Source organism: Bacillus rossius, chromosome 3 (genome assembly GCF_032445375.1).
Source record: "Bacillus rossius redtenbacheri isolate Brsri chromosome 3, Brsri_v3, whole genome shotgun sequence".
NCBI lineage: Eukaryota > Metazoa > Arthropoda > Insecta > Phasmatodea > Bacillidae > Bacillus > Bacillus rossius.
This window is the reverse complement of record NC_086332.1, coordinates 96322291-96343006: the sequence shown is the minus strand read 5'-3', so window position 1 is coordinate 96343006 and position 20716 is coordinate 96322291. Positions and strand designations below refer to the sequence as shown.

The 20716-nt window shown below is 36.9% G+C and overlaps 1 protein-coding gene across 1 annotated transcript in view; it reads left to right on the top strand.

Annotated features, from left to right (window-relative positions):
• The first annotated feature begins 991 nt into the window (after positions 1-991).
• LOC134531055 (exocyst complex component 5) overlaps positions 992-20716 on the top strand; it is a 136785-nt gene continuing 117060 nt past the window's right edge. The window contains exons 1-3 of the mRNA XM_063366568.1: positions 992-1462; positions 7307-7431; positions 9119-9236. Of these exons, the coding sequence (XP_063222638.1) occupies positions 1430-1462; positions 7307-7431; positions 9119-9236 (276 nt within the window). The 5' untranslated portion in view covers positions 992-1429. The remainder of the gene's footprint in view (positions 1463-7306; positions 7432-9118; positions 9237-20716) is intronic.

Sequence of the window (20716 nt, the reverse complement as noted above, 5' to 3'; positions counted from 1 at the left end):
TGCCCATCACTAATACCTTGACATGACTGTAAATAGGTTTTGGATAATGTCTTCAGAAATTAGCAGTCAGTATTTACTGACGTTTCCTCATATGCTCGGTCGAAAGTAATCTTAAATAGAACTACTCCATATACTAGACACTGATTAAAGCGATACGTACATATTCTACACTCAGGTCATCATTTGTCCTCCCCAGTATCCCGCACACAAGAACACTATTTAATTATTACACATAGCACTGACACGCATCTTACATTGTACATTGATTAGAAAATACATATACACTGTTATAAATGTCAATAATGCTTTATGTCATCTATTTTTGGGTTGCGGCACCACTCGGCGCCTATACCCCAAGGTTGGTGTAGAGAAGACTGTGGGATACGGCTTTCTTTGAGAGGCGGCCATGTGGGTTTCAGAGGGAGGAGGCCGAGGCCAAATGCAGGACACGACAATGTGATGGAAAAGTTCATTGAAGAAGTTGAAAGATCCATGTTATGGAATAGATATAGAAATATAGAAAGCAAGATAAGCGACATAATGACTGGGATTTGATTTCAAAGTAGGTTATTATGTAACTAATATTTCTTAATTTTATATTTTATTTCGTTGACGATTCATCTGTAAAGATTTATATCATCATGTAATTTTTGTTTACTGACCTTAGGCAGATTGTCGTTCTTTTACTAAATTGCTTTCCCTGTAATTTAGAATTTTCTTCTCAATTATATATTTTATGGGAAATAAGTTGCTATTAAACTGAGTTGTATTTATTCTGAAATAATCCTTAAATTCGACTTAATTATGAATTTCTCCTAATTATTTTCTTTTTGAATTGACTTCACGAACAAATATCTTTATTACTTTTACATACTGCGAGAGCTAGCAGAATTTTATCATCGTCGGAATCTGCAATTGAACCCCACGGCAAGCGTCTCTGTGACATCGCGATCTAGACTGACCTGTCTAGTGTGTAGCCACCTGGTGAAGCATTCAAGGTAAACAGAAGCCGACCTCCGTAGCGCAGTCGGATGCACACCGGCTTACGGTGCGAGAGGTTCTGGGTTCGAGTCCCGGGTAAGGAATGGGTGTTAATTTACATTAAGAAATTTGATTGCTACGATATGATAAAGTTTCGAATAAGGACACATTACCCTATGGCCGTGGGTTACAGGCTGTAGGCCACTCAACAATAATAATAAAAAAAGGGCGAACAGAGCACGTAGAACGCAAGAAATGTCTTGATCGTTAAAAGATCAAGAAGGTTGTGCGAGTAAAACGTAGATGTTTATTGTTTTCATAATAAAATTTTGTTTGACTGTCAAAACTAAAAACTGATTATCGCGAAGTAGTTATTGACTTGTGAAGATTGCTGAAATGTGTTGTATTAGAATTTAAAAGCTAAGTGTAGAGTATTCTTCCTTTCAAAATGATGCAACAATATATGAAAGAGATGGAACAGGTTAGTTATGTTACTTTAAATTTCTACGCATAATGATTAGTTTTTCCTTACAGAAATAACGGACTTAATAACTAATGTTTTTACATCTCTGTATATGATAGAATCTAGATGGTAGACTTAAAGTTAGTTTACTATATGGAAGAGAGCCAGTTAACATTTTTTCTTTACTAAAACGTAAATTTTTAAACTGCCATTTGACAGAATGGAGAGTAATACTATAGTATATAAGTTGTTTGCAAGCAATTCACAGCAATAGCACAGATCCCAGCTTACGGTAATTATTGGACGTCGCAGCTTGTTAGAATGGAAAGAAAAAACTTAATTGTAGGGGTCGCGGCTTTTCCATATAAAAAATAAAATATTAGGCTAATTCCAAATGTGGTTTATGTGTGTTTGAAAACTTAGTCATTCCTCTTTTTTTTAAATTATAACAATGTTCTAGAGAGCAGTGCTCTTATTTTGTAACCATACATGTCAATGAGAACATTATAAATAATCTTGCACAATTGCAGTTTAGCATGTATCATAATGAGATCAAACATAAACATTAACATTTAGAATATTCCTCATACATTTAATGTTTTACAGAACCTTTTACATGTGTTGTTGAACAAGAATCTCACAGTGTTCTACACATAGCTATGCAAACATTTCCCACATCTATATTTCAACAATTTAACAAATGGGTAAATATGTAGTTGGGCGGTATTTGCGAAAAAAAATGTTAAAAATCCGAAAATACCTTTATTTTGTGCTCTTAAACTTCCTCTTTTCATTAAAAGTGGCGGAGATAAGAAATTCCAAATACTTTAGGAGATATCGAATTTTTAAATTTCATCATATGTAGTTGAGCGGTATTTGCGAAAAAAATTGTTAAAAATCAGAAAATACCTTTATTATATGCTCTTCAACTTCCTCTTTTCATTAAAAGTGGCGGAGATAAATTTCAAATACTTTAGGAGATATCGAATTTTTTAATTTTGCAATACAAGACCTGTGGAACCATTCGAGCGACGCCATTTTTGTTATTTTGCCGTGTGTTCGTGAATACGTGAATCGTCAATGCGTAATTAATAAAATGGTTGATTAGGTCAGGTCAGTTATATTATTAATACTTTCAAACTAAGCTGACATTAAAAATAATGTGAATTAATTTTAATTATTCTTTAGTTTTAAATTACACCAATCCCTCACTTAGCACGACTAATTCGTTCCTAAAAATGTTCGTGTTAATCGAAATCGCGTATTCTGAAGCATTAGTCCCCATAAATATAAGGCTAAATTATTTAATGTGTTCCAAGATGTGTAGGGAAGTAATCTTTACATAATATAAATGCGTAGAATAATACTTGAAAATGCATATGTCATATCATTTATCTTTTTAAGCCTACCACCGAATACGTTAGATAAAGAAAACATGGCACAGTGTAACGGGAGATAAGTGGTAACATATTTACCGTCAGTCCGCAGGTTGGCTTGCCCGCCCAGGCGTGACCTTCAACACGCGCGCGCGTCTGTCTGCCTGCTGTTGCAAGCAGCTGGATCCTTTGTTATTACGTTTAAAACTTAACAAAATTAAAACACTTTTATGAAATTAAGAACCGGTTTTATATAACTTTAAAACACACAGCCATATGTAAACATTTAATTTGTTATGCACACCTCTTATAAAAGCGGCTATGTAAACAAATCAGTTAACAGATAAACAGATTTAGATTTTCCCTAGAGCACAAACATAACATTAAAATATGTACAATATGTACATATACAAAACATAAAAGTTAGTTAAATATTTTCTGGGGTGAAATTAACACTATCATCTTGCTTTTTTTTAAAAAACGTGTCCAATTTCATCTGCTTTGGTTTCTGTACGGTACGGCCTGGTCTGCGGCCGGGCATCAACGGTACAGCCTGGTCTGCGGCCGGGCATCAACAGTACGGCCCGGTGTTTGTTTATCTGCGTGCGCATCTCTTTCCCCTCGCATTCCAAACCACTCTTCTCCCTTCGAATTCCATACCTGACGTCGCGTCGTTTCCAAGATTTTTTTTAGCCTGTGGCGATTTCGTGCTAACTGAAATTTACAGACGTGCTATTCGAGACTAGGGCAGTAAAATTTACATCGTGCTAACTGAATTCGCATTAATTGAAGACGTGCTATGCGAGGGATTGGTGTATTTATAATGTAACTGACCTTACCTAACAAACCCGTAACAAAGGATGCACAGTAACAACACACGTAAATTTTTTTTGTTACTTATTAGTTGCGCAACAATATCAAAATAACAAATAAGACTTTAAAATTAGAAACGTTAAAAACTCACCTAAGTTGGAGGCGGTAATTAAACACCGTTTTAAACAATAAATGAACTAAATAATTACGTATTGGTTCGTTTGAATTCTGGCCTATCACAAACAATCACGTGACATCATTATCCAATAAAAAAAAGTAGATACTCGTACGTAAACAAGAAACAATGTTAATTGCCACATCAATGCACTGGTATTGTTATGAAATTTAAAAATTCGATATCTCCTAAAGTATTTGGAATTTCTTATCTCCGCCGCTTTTAATGAAAAGAGGAAGTTGAAGAGCATAAAATAAAGGTATTTTCGGATTTTCAACATTTTTTTTCGCATATACCGCCCAACTACATATTTACCGATGTTCACGAATATAATTATTTTTTAAAAAATGAGAATTGTAATTAGTCAATTTACTTATTAGTTACTTATGCTTGCCAGGTGAATGTGCATTTTAATTGGTTGTGTTTTACTTTTTTATAAAGAGTTAATGGGGTTAAACTTGAAAATGGCAGCTCGTACAGAATCTTGATACCGTTGTTTTGTAGTAATACTAGTTCTTTTATCATGCCCTTTGACCCATATCCCCATATTGTGCACAAATGTTGAAGATGCTGATGAATTAATTTATAGTACATAATTGTATGGATAAAAAGTGGCACAGTTGTTTTTAAGTGGTGTAGGATACAGATTGTAGGAACTATTTTAGATTTAATAGAACTTATATAGGCAGCCCAGGTTAGATTACTGTCAATTAGCAAGCCTACATACTTACATTTATTCTTTATAATGGTGTTTGGTGTTTTGTCTATGGTGCAGTTAAAAGAGTTTATGGTGTTTGCTGTATGTATCTTTTGATATGATAATGTAGCAAGTTTTTGGTGCATTTATTATCAACTTATTTTGTATGAACCAATTGTTTACAATATTTAAATCATTTTGCATATCCTCATATAGTTGACTAGTTGAGTTTACTGTGTAGCAAAGGCCAGCATCATCAGCAAACAAGGATAGTACACCATGAAGTGGTAGAGCCCCAAGGTCATTAAGGTATACCAAAAATAATAATGATCTCGAAACTGAACCCTGCGGCACTCCAAGGTGTCCTTTCCATTGACAGAGACATATTGCTTCCTTTTGTTTAGATAGCTAGCAAACAATTTTTTGGCAATTCCTCTTATTGCATATTCTTCGAGTTTTTGTAACATCAGGTTGTGATGTACAGTATAAAATGCTTTTTTTGAGATCTATAAATGTTGCAACCGCAACCTTCCTGTCACTCAAGGCTCTCTCCAACTTTATAACTATGTCTGAAATCAGTGTTTCAAAATTACTAATGGTTTCTGAGAAATTACAGTTAGAATTTATATTAGGAAGCCTGTGTAGTGACTCGGCTGCCGTCATGGTACCTAATGTAGCAGCGACTGAGATTCTACCTAGGGTAAAGACTTTTCCATGAGAGATTATACCTAGCATAGTAGTGACTTTTCCATGAGAGATAATACCTAGCGTAGCAGAGAATTTTCCATGAGAGATTGTATCAAGCGTAGTAGAGACTTTTCCATGAGAGATTCTACCTAGGGTAAAGACTTTTCCATGAGAGATTATACCTAGCATAGTAGTGACTTTTCCATGAGAGATCATACCTAGCGTAGCAAAGACTTCCATGAGAGATTATACCTAGCGTAGCAGAGAATTTTCCATGAGAGATTGACCTTATTGTTTTCGCAGCTATACTGTTTACTTGATACTAGCCAATGACGCGGTCATAGCCATGTTATGCTTTAATAGCATAGTCGAGACTGTTTTCAACATGAGATTGGCCTGATTGTGGTCTCTGCCCTATTGTTTACTTGATATTAGATGCATCGATAACCAGTGGTACTCAAGAGATCCTTAGGAACACAGCGTACCCGAGATATTTTTTAAAAGACAGGGCTGTTTAATGTCAGTATGTTACGGCCAAGGCCATTACTGTTTTCCACACTAATTATGCATGATTAGGATGAAAAACTTCAGTATAAAATTAGTTTTCCACTCTAATTTGTTTCTATTTCAAGAAAATAATATTTGCTTGGAAAACCGTCTTGGCTCTGGCTGTAACGTACTGACATTAAACATACCTATCTTTTAGAAAACAATCTCGGCTTCACTAATAAAAAAACCACAACATGGTGAAGGCTGCATCACTGCACAGGCTACTGGATGTAACTGATAAATGGTAATTTTTTAGAAATCAGTTGGAATTTTGAAAAAAAAACACTCTTTAGGGTAAATAGAGTAAGGTTTGTAATGTTGTAGAGCACCATTGTTATAATTTGATTAATTTTATCATGGAAATGCGGATGGGCTTTAAATTTAGCATACAATACTGTCCTTCAAAAAGCATGGCTTGTTCAGTGCTATACTTCAGTGAAGGGAACAGGTGCACCTTAGCTTAAGTTTCTGGCATTTTTCAATTCATACAAATTTTTGCCTCTAAAGGCTTTCACAGTTCATGCTTATTTGAACCATGGTTTGGCAACCCAATGGGCAATACATTGACAGCCAGTTTCTTAAAATACCTAGGCATGTTGATTTCTTTACCATTAGTTGCCCTTAGAGATAGTGATGTAAAAATTTTAATTCTAACTATTTTGTTTTTTTGATATTGAATACTCCCATTAACAGCTATTGTTTACAATTATTGACGAAGGTGCTTCCTCTAAAAGAAATTCCCCTAAAAAGTAATTTTTGAGTTCTACAAATATTGCTTGATTATTCGGCAAAGACTCAATTTTCAATTCCCACTTGAATCAAAAATAATTTGTTAGTGGGATGGATAATACAGCCCAGAGGAATTTTTTTGGGGGGGGGGGAAGGGAGGGAAGAGCTAACATATTTAAGTGATGATTATTGTAATTGCTGCAAGTTTTATATTACAGTGATTTCAATAATATTCCCACAATATTTACATACTTTTAATGGGCTAAACTACACATTGCATGAGCCTTCACAATTCCAATGTTTTTAAGACTCCAGTCTGAATTAAGGCACCATTTTGCAAGAATTATTATATTTTCAGGATTTTAGATTACCTTTTGCAAATTTTGTTGACCTAACCAACCTTCAATTGCGATCACCAAGACATGTGAAACCCTATTCTACCAGAAAAAATAAAATATTTAATGAATTTTCGCAATATTTTAATTGTATTAGTATTATTAATTTTATTAATTATTGGTTTATTAATGAAAGTTTTATATAGATGTCATATGACTTGGCTTCCTTCACCTAGATCACCTATTCCTCCTTGGAAATCATCACTAGCAAAAAATACTCTTGGTTGAAAATTAACACAACTGACGTCAATGTTAAGTACGTATATACTATAAAAATTACATAACACACATAGAAACTCACCTTTCACGGAGTCACTACCAATGTTTACCACTGCTAACGCAGATTAATGTTAGTGACAAGTGTAAATTTCTAGTTAGTGACATTGTTTGCCATCCGTACTGTGGGTGATGTACGGTATGTAGTGTGTTCATGCTTTGCAGGAGCCATTCGACCCGGAGGAGTTTGTGGAGCGACTGGCGTGGCGGACTCTGGAGGGCACCAGGGAGGATGGGGTGGGGCAGTTTGACGCTGTTCTGCTGCACGACACATTCCTGCAGGCCATCAAGTGAGTCCACTGTTCATGGTGCTTTCCTAGTGTCTGGCTGATGATACAGGGAGTGTGACAGACCCAGTGCTCTCTGCTGGCCAGTATACTTACATTATGTTTGGATATTAACAAACACATAACTTATCTGTAATAACAAGTGGAAGCATAGCTTCTAACAACTGCACTTATTCAAAGATTTAGAGGGCTTTTTAGGCAGTTTTGTTCGTTCTTTTGGGGGTTTCAGCATTAAAAAATAATATTTTTATTATTTTACAAAAATATTAATTCAGTAATACTATTTTATACCTTCAGCTTGTTGAAAAGCTTAGTATTTGTAGAAGAGTTATTTTAAGTGTTGTATTTTATTTAAATTTGCAATAATTTTTGCCCTTATAGTGTTTTAATTCAGAGTTTGGACTTCCAGCTTTTGCTATTATATAAAATTGTAGCATAGTAAGGAGTACAGTATTTTTTTTTTTTTTTTTAAATTCCATAGTAACTTGTTCTGATTTTAGTCACATTGTAACTGTGAGATCATCAGTACTCCAAATCAAAGTAAAACATGCACACCTATTGAATTATATTAAGTAATTGAAAAAAAAAAAAAATTATGTTATTAATGTGAATTGAGTTATTGATGATCATTGTAGGCAACCACTGTATTGTAAAAATAACTGAAACTTGCTTTACACTATAATATAGCATTGTTGAGCATGTATTAAGCACAGTACTAATGTACTCATTTAATTGTAAGTGCACAATTGTCTATAATGCTGAACCCTGAGATATAGAAATACTTATGTAAAAGTCGTTATCTGACAATTTTGTCAAAAGATAGTATAGCTTTGTCCAATACCAGCTAGATTGTAGCATATATGCTACCCATTTTTTATTTTTAAAATTAATGGCAATCTAAGAAGTCTTTAAAACAAAATACAATCAAACGTTTATACTGTCAAGATACATTTCATATGAAATTATTTTATGGTGTGTTTTGCATGCTTCAATTGATCTTGTTACAACCCAGACCTCCCAGCTAGCCAAAAATTGGTCTGAAATGCACATACATAAAATAAAAACACTTGCTGTAGATGCCGAGTCCCAAAAGTACTGAAAGAACCGGGAATCAAATTTAAATTCCCGGTTATTTTACTATATCTAAAGTACTGGGAATTCCAGGTACTTTGGAGTTCGGGATATGCTGGTTCTGAACCCTAATGCTAAGTTTTATTTAAAATTAGAGTTTCTTTTGAAAATAACTTCAACACTACACAAGCCAGTAGATTGTAATTCCGTTCACTTTTTTTTTTTTTTTTTGAAACCTAAAGCGGTTTTTACAACCAAGATAACCCTCAAAGGTTTTTCAAAAGTTGTGCTCAACTTTCACACGATGAACAGGCTTGATCAGTAATGGTTAAATTTACCATTTGTTAACATTTACTTCATAATCTTAACATTTTGAAAAAAAATTATATTCTAGAAGTTTTGAAAATAAATTCCTTGCAATGCTCTCTTATACATAACAAAACGTTTTGTTTTGGAATCTTTTGAGACAAATTTACGTTTCTAAATTTATGTTTATATATGTTAGGCTATTTGGTAATGAGTGTTTGTGTGTCCATGACGGTGGATGGAACAGTCTCCAGCATGTAATGCTGAGTATGTTTCAGCCTGTGTGGGTGGCTGCAGTGTAAGTGTTGTTCAGGGACCTGCAGCTGCTCCAGGAGCGCCAACAGAAGAAGTGTGAGCGACTGGAGATTATGTGTCGTGAGGAGGAGAACGGCCATTGGCAGAAGATCTCCCAGCTGCAGGATAGAAACAAGGTCAGCGCTCACTGTTTGGTAATTTTTCTATGGAGCACACTACTTGATAAATGCCTTTCAAGTGGTTTTTAATTGTTTTTAAAATTAAATTTATAAAAATTGCCCATTATGTAAATTTTGGTTTGTGGTATATGACAAAATCCTCATGTTTCTTGCTTGTGTATCTGCATTATTAACTTTTTCACCTTTGTTCTATGTAATTTCTCATCATTTGTTTTTGGAATTTATCACCATTTTATTTCAAAATGTTTTCGTAGTTGTTCCTTCTAAGTGATATAAAATTTTTCCATATTTCTGTTTCTGTTTTTGTTTGTTTTGTGTAATGCAGGATACATTTGACTAGTTAAATCCTCAGTGGTTGCAACCACTAACGTCAGTCATGCGACAAGAGTTGCGGGTTCGAACCCAAACCCTGATATGACTCAAATCAATGGGCTCTACTGAGTCAGTTTCCAACTGTTTCGGAGTTTATAATCTTGGAAATTCTGTCACCTCAAACCTCTTAACTTAACTGTGCAGCTTGGTTCTACTTTACAAGTCAGTTTATTTCCTGGTTACATCTTACATTTTTATTTTATTTTGCAGATTCTCATTCACTGAGTTTCGTATACCTGAATAGATAAGTTTCAGCATTTGTTTTGTATTTTAAAATAGTGATTTTTGTCAAGACAATAACTTTAAATTTATTGTTTGTTGTTTTGGTGAATTAATTTTTTTAAAATTGTAAACCCAGGCAGTAAAATAGTCTTTACTAAGTTTGAAACTGGTTGGTTGCACAGCACTCTGAAGAAGAAGAAAAAAAATTACACTTAACAGCAGAGTTAACACATACCATGGGAGACAGCATGACACTATGTTTAACCATTTTATATTAAACATTTGCTATATTGGAACTTAATTAAAAATCCCATTGAACATCTTATGATTTACATGTAAAATATTGGGCCCGTATTAACAAATTATTAAATAACTAAAATGCATATGTATTTGAAATATATTTCCAATGATAGGTATTTAAGACTATCTCAGTTTTTGTAAGTTCTTCGACTAGATTATTTTTTCTGTCTCTCATTCTATTGGATGGAGTCTCGTTTCCATGTTAAGGAAATTGGTATACTTCTGTGTCCTTGTTCGTTTACTGAAATAATGTCTCAGACAAACTGATTTAAACATACATATTTTTAATTTTTATTGATACTGTAAAATTCACAGTCATTGGGGCCACCATCTTGCGACCACAAAAACAAGTAAAGGTAAAAATTTACAAACACATAGCACATAACCTCTTCACTGATTTCAAAATAAGAAAGTTTACTGTTCGCAGGTATCGAAGGTTGAATATTTATGAATAGTTCATAGTTAAGTCCCGTGGATGTCTACTATCTCACGGTAGGAGGCTGAAGGACTACGTCCTCGGAGCAATGTCAGAATCACTCGGACATTGCTATGGGCTAACACGTGCGAACTGTGGTCAACATTTCATTATAAAGGTCCCGAAGATGAAAAAAAAAAATGGATAATAACAGGTAGCGCCTGGACCACAGCCGTTAAATTCGCTATGCTCACACAACTATCTTATTTGTGAGCCGTCACCTGACTGCGACCTACTCGGTACCTTGTCCAGACAAAGACTAATGAAAGAGGCTACACACCCGCATCTGCCTGATGGAAGTGCGTACCTCCTTAGCCTTAGAAACCATAGCAGGACACAATTTCTGACCCTCATAGCGAGGTGTTTTCGACAAGAGATTACTTCAGAAAAATCACTTGAATTAGTGACATAAATTTGAGCAATCACAAAATACTTTACCAAATTACCAGCATTATGAGCACGTAGCAATAGCTGCCCGATGCCTTCCAACCCTTTTCCCACGGTAACCAAATATTCCATCTCTCTCCCTCATTTCCTTCTTAAGCTACAGGCCTAACTATCGCATCAGCTTTTTGTCAAAGAATCATGATAAACGTAAATTACGAAAGAAAATTATGTTAATACTCTCATTTATGAACAACATAACTCAAACACTACTTTTAAAAATGTAAATAATAAATATACAATCAAGGAAAAATAATCCCTAGGGGCTTATTCACGACAAAGTAAGCAAATCATCAGAATAACTTGAAAAGAATGAAATAAAGTAAATTATGATTACCTATAAAGCTTATAGTAAACACAGCAAATTTTCTGAATAGATATAGAAAGATGTTAATTACATGATATCTGCAAACCTAACCTATGTACTGAACGTGATGGGTAGAGGCACGATTTTATGGTGAATCACGATAAAACGAAATAACACCGAAATTTGTTTATATACACAAAATCAGACCTGCCAACTCTCACGATTTTGGTGTGAGGCTCACGATTTTAAGGTCCATCTCACGCCCACACGCCAAAATAGTGTTTCCTCACGATTTTTCGGGGCCCCAAGATTCTGTTTGTAAAAGTTACAAAACAAGTTTTACGAAAGCTTACAGTAACGAGTTCCCATCAATACTCGAGTCACGTAAAGGAAGCAATTTTGAGTTTTGTAGCGTGTGCCGTGCTGATTTTTCTATCTCGCTTAGTGGAAGAGGAGACATTGTGAAACATGTCGCTACAAACAAACACAACTAACATGTGAAGTGTATTGCTTCCCATAAAAAAATTAATTTTGCTGTGAACAGTGATAATAGTGTTACACGAGCAGAATGTTATTTTACATCATTTTTAGTTGCAGCCCTGCATGATCACTACACGACAGCGCTAAATTATGTTCAACTAAATTAAATCTGCAACCTATAATTTGTTGAAATAAATTTTGAAGCAGAGATCATGTAACATATGTACAGGTATGTCACTTAAATTTTAAGATTCTCACTTGTTTTTTATATCTAACCTGTATTTATGGGCCTGAAAATTTTTATCGAGGACCTCATGATTTTTTTAAATTTGAATGTTGGCAGGTCTGCAAAATAAAACTAAATATGTCGAAGTCCGCGAAATAATGCGAAATATGCCGAAGTCCGCAACATAACCTTAATTTACGAGATGCGTACTGCCACAAGTTCAGAAGTTCCACGAAAGACTACATGGTTGACGCGTGATGGTGAAGTGAACACACGAAACAATTTTCGTATATTTGGACTTTGTGATACCAATTTGACGCATTAGACCGCATCGAAGCGCTAGTGTAGCATGTTTTATTTGTGTTGAATTTATTTTTTTTAGTTACATGAATACCTAAGACTATACAAAATTAATGTTTTGTTTGTTGTTTAGTTAACGAAACCAGCAAACTGTACTATTTTCAGTTTATATTGTATGATTTCTAGCGGTTTGAAACGTAGGCTTGGTGAATTTTGCTACGGCAAATCAATGTAAATTATTCTGAAACACAAATATTTCATAATGCCGAAGAATAAAGTCTCGGCAAACGAGAGGGTTAAGGAGTTTGTTGGTGAAGGTGTTTACATGTGTGAAAGTAATTTGATGTGTAAATTTTGCAACTGCCGGCTCAAACATGAAAGACGCGATACTTTGTTCGAACATGTGTCGAGTGAAAAACATAATAGATTTAAAAAAGAGTGGGATTCCCACCAAAAGGCAAGTTTCTATTTCCGAGTCGGTAGTTACAATGAAAAAGGCCAAAAATGATAAAGAAGACTTTATCATAAAAACAATTGAAGCCTTTGTTTCAGCAAATATCCCGGTGGAGAAATTGGACAATCCTGCACTTAGAGCGTGGTTTCAAGAGTGTGTGAAGGGTGGTGGTGACCTACCAACTGCAGATTGGCTACGAAAGAAGTACATCCCGATAGTAGCAGAAAATACAAAAGGGACTATAAAATCATTAGTCAGTCACATTCCAATATGTGTTTTAGCTGACGAAACTACAGACAGGAATGGACGCTGTGTGCTCAATATTATTTTCAGGACCCTTCAGCCTGGTGCAACATAATCATCACATCTTGCTGCATCAGTTGTTTTGGATTCTACAGATTCTGTATCATGTACTTGTGCTGTTTTAGACACACTAACTAAATATGAAGTGGATCATTCACAAGTGTGTGAATTTGTATCAGACTCTGCTAGGTACATGATTAAATGTGCCATTACACTTCAAGGTTTGTTGGGTGATCGTGTGATACATGTGCAGTGCTGGGTGCACAAAATTCATTTAGTTGGAGTTGTTTGGCAATCTAACCTTGAGCAACTCAACGATGTTATAGTGAAGGTAAAAAATTCGTTTCAGAACACAAGAAAGCGCAAACATCAGTACTTGGAATTTCTGAACACCAAATACTCTCATGATCCTGCAATGTGCAAGCTTTTTCCACAACCTGTTCTTACCAGATGGAACACATGGTTTGAGTCTCTTGTCTATCTCAGCATACATTTGCAGGATATCTTGGAATTCTTTGAAGAGTTGAGAGAACACAACAGTGGCATTAAATTCCTGAAAGAAATGTCTGCAGAGGAAGTGAATGTTGTGAAAGCTGAAGCTCTGTTTGTGGCACAAAACTGCTCTCCTCTAACAGAGTTGATAACTTCCCTAGAGGGCAATACGCACCCAACTGCACATTTGTTGACAACAAAATTGAAATCTCTGCAGAACAAATTCAGCGTTTTGAGCAATGGTGTTGTTTCAGCTTCAGTAAATGACTTGATCTGTGAACTTCGCACCGTGAAGCAGGCAGAATTGAAACAATGTTTGCAATTAACTGGCAAGAAATGTGAAACTAAACTTCTAGAACTGATGCAGAATGATCCTTGCAGGGAAACATTTCAGGCAATTGATCACTTCTTTAACCCGAAAAATGTAAGTAGTGTGTGCATGAAACCTGAAAACGTACAAAAAGTAATCCTAAACCTACCTGCGATTTCTCATATTCCCAGCGAAGTTTTTATTGAAGCATATGCCACCTTCAAGCATATTATTACAGAAGAACTTGCAAAACCAGAAACAAAGACTTTCGATGTTGTGCAAGTTCTGTGTTCAATGAAAACCAATTACAGTGAATTTTCAACTGCTGGATTAAGAGCAATATGGTTCCCAACTGCAAATGTTGATTGTGAACGTTAATTTTCAAAGTACTCTCTAGTAGTTTCTGACAGGCGAACTACACTTTCTCCAGAAAATGCAGAGCATTTAACCATGCTATCATTTTAGTGTTATTAGCCAATATTAGTGTAAATAAAAATGAATGTAATTTAACATACCTTTCCAAAGGAGATGTTTTTTGACAAAATTAACTGTACCATGTTACAATTTATTAAGTTATTTTCAAAGTTTGGAGTTCATTAGTTTAAGATTCACATTTCACCATTCTGTAAGTGTAACACATGCCATTTATTATTTTATTTATATTTTACAATGTGTTTTTATGCATTAAAAATAATTAATCTCTCGCATGAATATTTGTTTTAATACATTAGATAAGTTATCGGATCGCTTATAAAATAATAAAACTGATAACACCAAAATCTGTTTTTTTAAAAACGAAATTTGCCTTATAATAACTCCATAAAATCTTGCCTCTAGTGATGGGACAACAAAATAAATTGATAGTTAAACCATTTAACCATGGGGATGGCATTAGCCTGGGTTGTTACAAGTTACTTAATTGTGCTAATATTAACTTATTTCATTAGTCTTACAAATTGATACTGCAAAAAGGCATATTCAGTGTTTCTTCAAAAAGAGCATCAATAAATTACTAATGTTTTAGCAACATTAATGCTTGAATAAGTTTATTGTGGCATCTTATGAGGACATTATAGTATTTTTTAATGAGAGTCGAATTTAAATTATTTCAGTGGTAGATTTCTACTAAATAAAATAGTATTATTGAATTACAAATGTTGTGGCTAAAAAAGAGCATAAATTATTCAGCCTAGCTTTTAGTAAGCTGCCAGTGCGAATATGACTTCCATTAAAAAATGTCTGGGCAGTTACGTGTATCTTGTCGTGCTATAAGAAATGCTAGAATACATGCACATGGCAACCAATGTATGAAAGCTGATATTAATTCTTGTTATCTGTGTGTCTCCAATAACTGATGTGGAGAGAGATGTGTCTGTAGTTTGTCATTTGCTTCAAACATGGTCTGCTTCACTTAGTTGCAATGATGTTGAGTAGTGTGCTGCACTCTCCAGGGCCATATTTATGGCAAAACATGAAGGTGTAACGGCTCATCTTCGCTGCCGTTGACGGGTCCTGGTCACTGTGCCTCGGCACAGTGCTACCGCCCCTGGTGTACCGCCCGCCCCCAACAGACAAGGGGAGGGGGGTGTGCCGTTTATCGGGAACCGAAGGCGATTTAATAATAACGCACATTTCATACCTTTAACCCATTTATTAGGATTGCTCCTAAACATAAACACCGCGTGTCGCGCGACTGTGGGTCCACCCGCGAGCAAGGCGTCATGAGTGCAAGTCCCCCCTCTCTCCGTGGCTGCCTCCTCCCGACTCCCCCGGCACCTCGCCGACACCACAGTTTTGCGCCGCGCGGCGACCACAACCAATGGCGTGCAGGGAGCTACCGGGTGGGACTACACGAACGACCCACTGGATGCACACAAGACCTTACAATCACTCTCCCCTTCGAAGAGTGGAGCCCACAGCGACACTCACGTCAACATACAATACACGACATACAGTAAAAGTACCACATATGAACAATGGTTCTATTGGTCTGCCACACTTGGCTCTCTGGCATGGGGCCATACAACCTTTACTTCTGAAGCAGTCACTTCTTTTAAGTCTGTGGAACAGTCTTTCACTAGTTTAGCCAAGTAGTACCTTTTAAACACTACAAACAGGATAACTACCATAATACTAATTAAACCCACTAAACATACACTGACAATACTGAGGGTACCAGCTACACTAGACTCAGGCTTACGTACTAGATGCATGATTCGACTATACGGTACACTATATTCATTACTCTGTAAATACTCGTCAATTTCTGACAGCAGGTTTTTGTCTTCTGAAGTATCTATTGGTAACCAACCAAATAGTTTTTCTGATGTGACCTCTAGCCTAAGGTCTGGTATATGCCAAACAGGATAAGTGATATTCCAATGCATTACATCAGTTATCGTGGCAAGAGCTTTAAAACGGTTTGACATCAAATCACAGTGAAAAGCATTCTCTATCATTCCATTACCGAATATGGTTTTACTTATGGGAGGCAAGGTCAACTTAGCACTTTTACATACAAAAGTAATATCAACTGGATCAGTTACTGCAAATAACCAAGTAGAGTGAGCTCTTTTAAAGAATGGTTTTGACAATTTCACAATGTTGACAGGGCACAAGTTAGTTACATTCTTGCCTAGGAACAAACTAGTTTCACAGGATGGCTCACTCCGGTCGTACAACACAAAGTCACTTTTACATAAGGTAACGCCATGTGTTCGGCAGTTTTCTAGGCTATGACGGTTGAGCAAACTGTAGTAATTTCTATCAGAGCTTAATAACAAAAAATCATGTGTGACGAATTCAGCATGTTGCCTTAAATTACGAACATATACAGGATAAGGGTGTAACTCATATAATTCAAAATTTGTTACTTCATTTCCAAGCGGTACTGATATTACAAGTCTCAACAAATCATCATGAACTACTGCTTGAACTGTTGACAACCCATAATAAATATGCAAATTAGCTGCTTCCACTGTTGCGATCATGTGAATAGGTAGAGTTAGGCTATCACTTATCAAGGTCAAAATGTCTATAAACATACTTGGCTTAATGAGTGCACTACTAAGCTTATGATTAACACTGTTATCAATAGCTTGACGTAAATTGCTAGACTCAAAACTTGCATTAGTAAGTGCTTCGCTAGCACGCAACAATATACCCTGCAAATCTATCCTAGAATGCATGACAAATGCATTTTGCAACAATTTTTCTACATTACTACTAATATTCTGGTACCAATTCTCATAGTGACTAACATAATCTGTCGCGATTTTCCTAACAATCTGGGTGTTATCTACAATGCGCTTTTCTAGATGTTTCAGAAGAATTACATTATTAGAGACATCAGAAGCTAGACTCTTAGAATTCGAACCAACATTATCGAGGAGCTTACTCAAATGCTCAATATCAGCAGAAGTTGCAGTGCCGAACATAGCTTTTAAAGCTTTACCACCTAGGTTAAACAATCCTCTTTTCTTCCTTACTCGAGTACTGTCCTCTGGAAGCAAATATGTGAAGCTATTAACTTCTGCTTTGAAATAATCATAGGCACCACGCAACTGGGACAATGCAAGATAAAAATTATTGTCATAACTACTATCATTATTCCGCGACTCATTTTGGTGTATACTATAAACTAGGTCTAACATGTCACCTAACAGCTTACATTCTTGAGATAAGGCAGAAATATTGAAATTAACTACAACTAAGTACTCACTGTCTGACACGATTACATCACTATGACGCTCAAACACAATACCCACATTAGACTGACGCACTTGGATTTCCACTGCTAAGACAAAACAAAAGATAAAGATGTTACACAGCACAGCACACACAGATATCATTTCACTGACGTCTTCGCAGGTTGTAGGGGATGGGCGGTCTCACCGGTGACGGTGGTGGCTTACGGGAGAGCACCTTCGATGTTGCTTGGCGTTGCCTTGGCACAGCAACGGCGTCTGCAGCAGGAGGTTGCAACTTCTTAACTGCAGGTGCTGCTGGTGGTTCTTTCCGAGGTCTTCCTCTCGGACGGTCGTGGTCGACAGACGCAGAAGGTGGAATGGCTGTACCAGTGTACGGCTTCACTCGATTAACGTGAACGGTGATAGAGCGGAAAGGCAGCTGCAGCTTGAGGGTCACTGGCGAACACACCTCAATGACTGGATACGGGCCTTTCCACGCTTGCTGAAATTTCTTCACCTGGTTCTTCTTTAATACTGGGTTGCTCAGGAACACGAGATCGCCAATCCTGTACTTCACTGGCACGGCCTTCTTGTTGTACTGCGTAGCTTGTTGTAAGAATGCAGTGTGGTTGCGCTGCTTCACTGCTTTCCACACGTCGCGCAGTTTTCTTGCAAACTCGGCGACATGGCTGTTGCCAACTGACGGAGGTACAGTCAGGTGCTCATAAGGAGTGGACATCTTCATTCCATGGACTACCTCGTATGGGCTTAACTGAGTACTGGTGTGCACTTGGCTGTTGTATGCGGCACACACATATGGCAAGTAGACATCCCAGTCATCATGACGGTTACTGACATAATGGCTAATCATTTTAGCAATGGTCCTATGTACACGTTCTGTTCTCCCATTTCCTTGCGGATGCCCTGGAGTGGTTCTCAACTTCTTTACATGGAGCAACTGGCATAATTGTGTCATTAGGTCTGAAAGGAAATTAGTTCCTTGATCCGTGATAATGGCATCTGGCACACCAAATTTCAAAATCCAGTCGAACACAAAAGTTTTTGCTATGGTTTCTGCTGTTTCGTCAGGAATAGCTCGCATTACCAAATATCTGGAAAAGTGATCAATTATTGTCAAAATGTAGCGGTTACCATTGGCAGTTTTGGGCATTGGTCCCACAATATCTAGACCTAACCTCTGGAAAGGTCTTCCAGTTTCCGGAAGTTCCACAAGATTAGCGCGGGTTTTCCCTTGGTTAGTACGGCGATTACAAGGTATACAGGATGTTACATAATTGTCTACCATTTGTTTTCTATCTTTCCACCAATATCGTTCAGCAACTTTTCGGTTGGTAGCTTTCTTACCTCGATGACCAGCATACACGGAGTCATGACACTCTTGTAAGATCTTGTTTTGTTGGGACTTTGGGACAACTAACCTTAACCCCAAATGAGTCTCTCTAAATAGCAGACCATTTCGTTCGACAAATTTTGCCTGCTGCCTGTATCCCTGGCACTCCTCATCTTGTAGTTGTTCAACTGCCATACTTTCTTCAGCACTAGCATCTACATTGCGCACTCGCCGGCTCATACAGTCTGCATTACCATGTTTTCTACCTGGGCGATGCTGTACTTTGTAGTTGTACTCACTTAGCTGAAGAGACCACCTCATTAGTCTGCCACTAGAATCCTTAAGACCTAACATCCAAGTAAGTGCAGCATGGTTTGTGACTATTGTGAATTCGCTTCCAACCAAATAACAGCGAAAATGCTTAACACTCCAGACAACAGCTAACAGCTCTTTCTCAGTGACTGAGTAGTTCATCTCAGCTCTATTTAGCTGTCGAGATGCATAGGCTACTGGGTGTTCCTCCCCATCTATCATCTGTGACAAAACACTACCAATGGCGAATTGACTTGCGTCGGTGGCCAATATGAAAGGCTTACTAAAATCAGGGTAAGTAAGAACTGGGGATGATATGAGCATCTGCTTCAGGGCTAGGAAGGATTGTTCACACTCTTGTGTCCAGGTAAACTTCATACCCTTTTTGAGCAAACAGGTCAGAGGTTTCGCTATGACAGCAAAATTCTTCATAAATCGCCGATAATAATTACATGAACCTAGGAAACTTTGTAGCTCCTTCACGTTGGTGGGACAGGGGTAACTCTGTACTGCCTCTACAAGTTTCGGGTCAGGTCTCACTCCTGAGGAACTTATCACATGACCTAAGTATCTAACTTCCTTTACTGCAAATTGGCATTTTCCTAATGACAGTGACAAATTGGCTCGGTCTAATCTGTCAAAAACTGAGTCCAGGCGTTCTATGTGTTGCGTCATGTCTTTGCTGAAAATTATCACATCGTCAATGTACACCATACACTGTGAAGGTGTCAAGCCTCGTAAAACACTGTCCATGAGCTTCTGGAATGTAGCAGGGCCATTAATCAACCCATACGGCAACCGGGTGTATTTGTACACACCTGTTGTCGTAATGAAAGAGGTCTTGGCTTGATCATCAGGATGCACCCCTATCTGGTGGTATCCGCTGGTGAGATCCACAACTGAGAAAATTTTGCACTGTCCTAAATTATCTAGGGTCTCCACAATGTTGGGCAATGGATATACATCTGGGATAGTCAGTGAGTTCAAAGAACGATAGTCGACACAAAACCTAAATTTAGGCTCTCCAGTTTCCGATTTCTTCTTAACAATGACAATAGGAAAAGCCCAAGGAGGATCTCCGGACTCTCGTGGTACTATAAATCCAGACTGCAGCTGTTCTTCCACCATGTTCTGCACTAACTGTTGCTGTTGAAAAGGCACACGGTAAGGTTTCAAGGAAATAGGCTTGTGGTTCCCTGTATTAATACGATGTTGTACCAAAGGTGTTACTGGCAGATTCTCTCTCTCTCTAAAAATATGTTGGTACTTCTGTAATAATGGCTTTAGCAACTGTGCATCTTCACCTGACAAATGACTTAACTTACTGGAAAAATCTATTTCTGCTTCGTGAGCATTAACTCGACCACATAATTTCAAATCTTGCGAAAACTTCGCCTGATTTATGTCTTCTCTAACGACTGACTTGTCCTCATCACACGA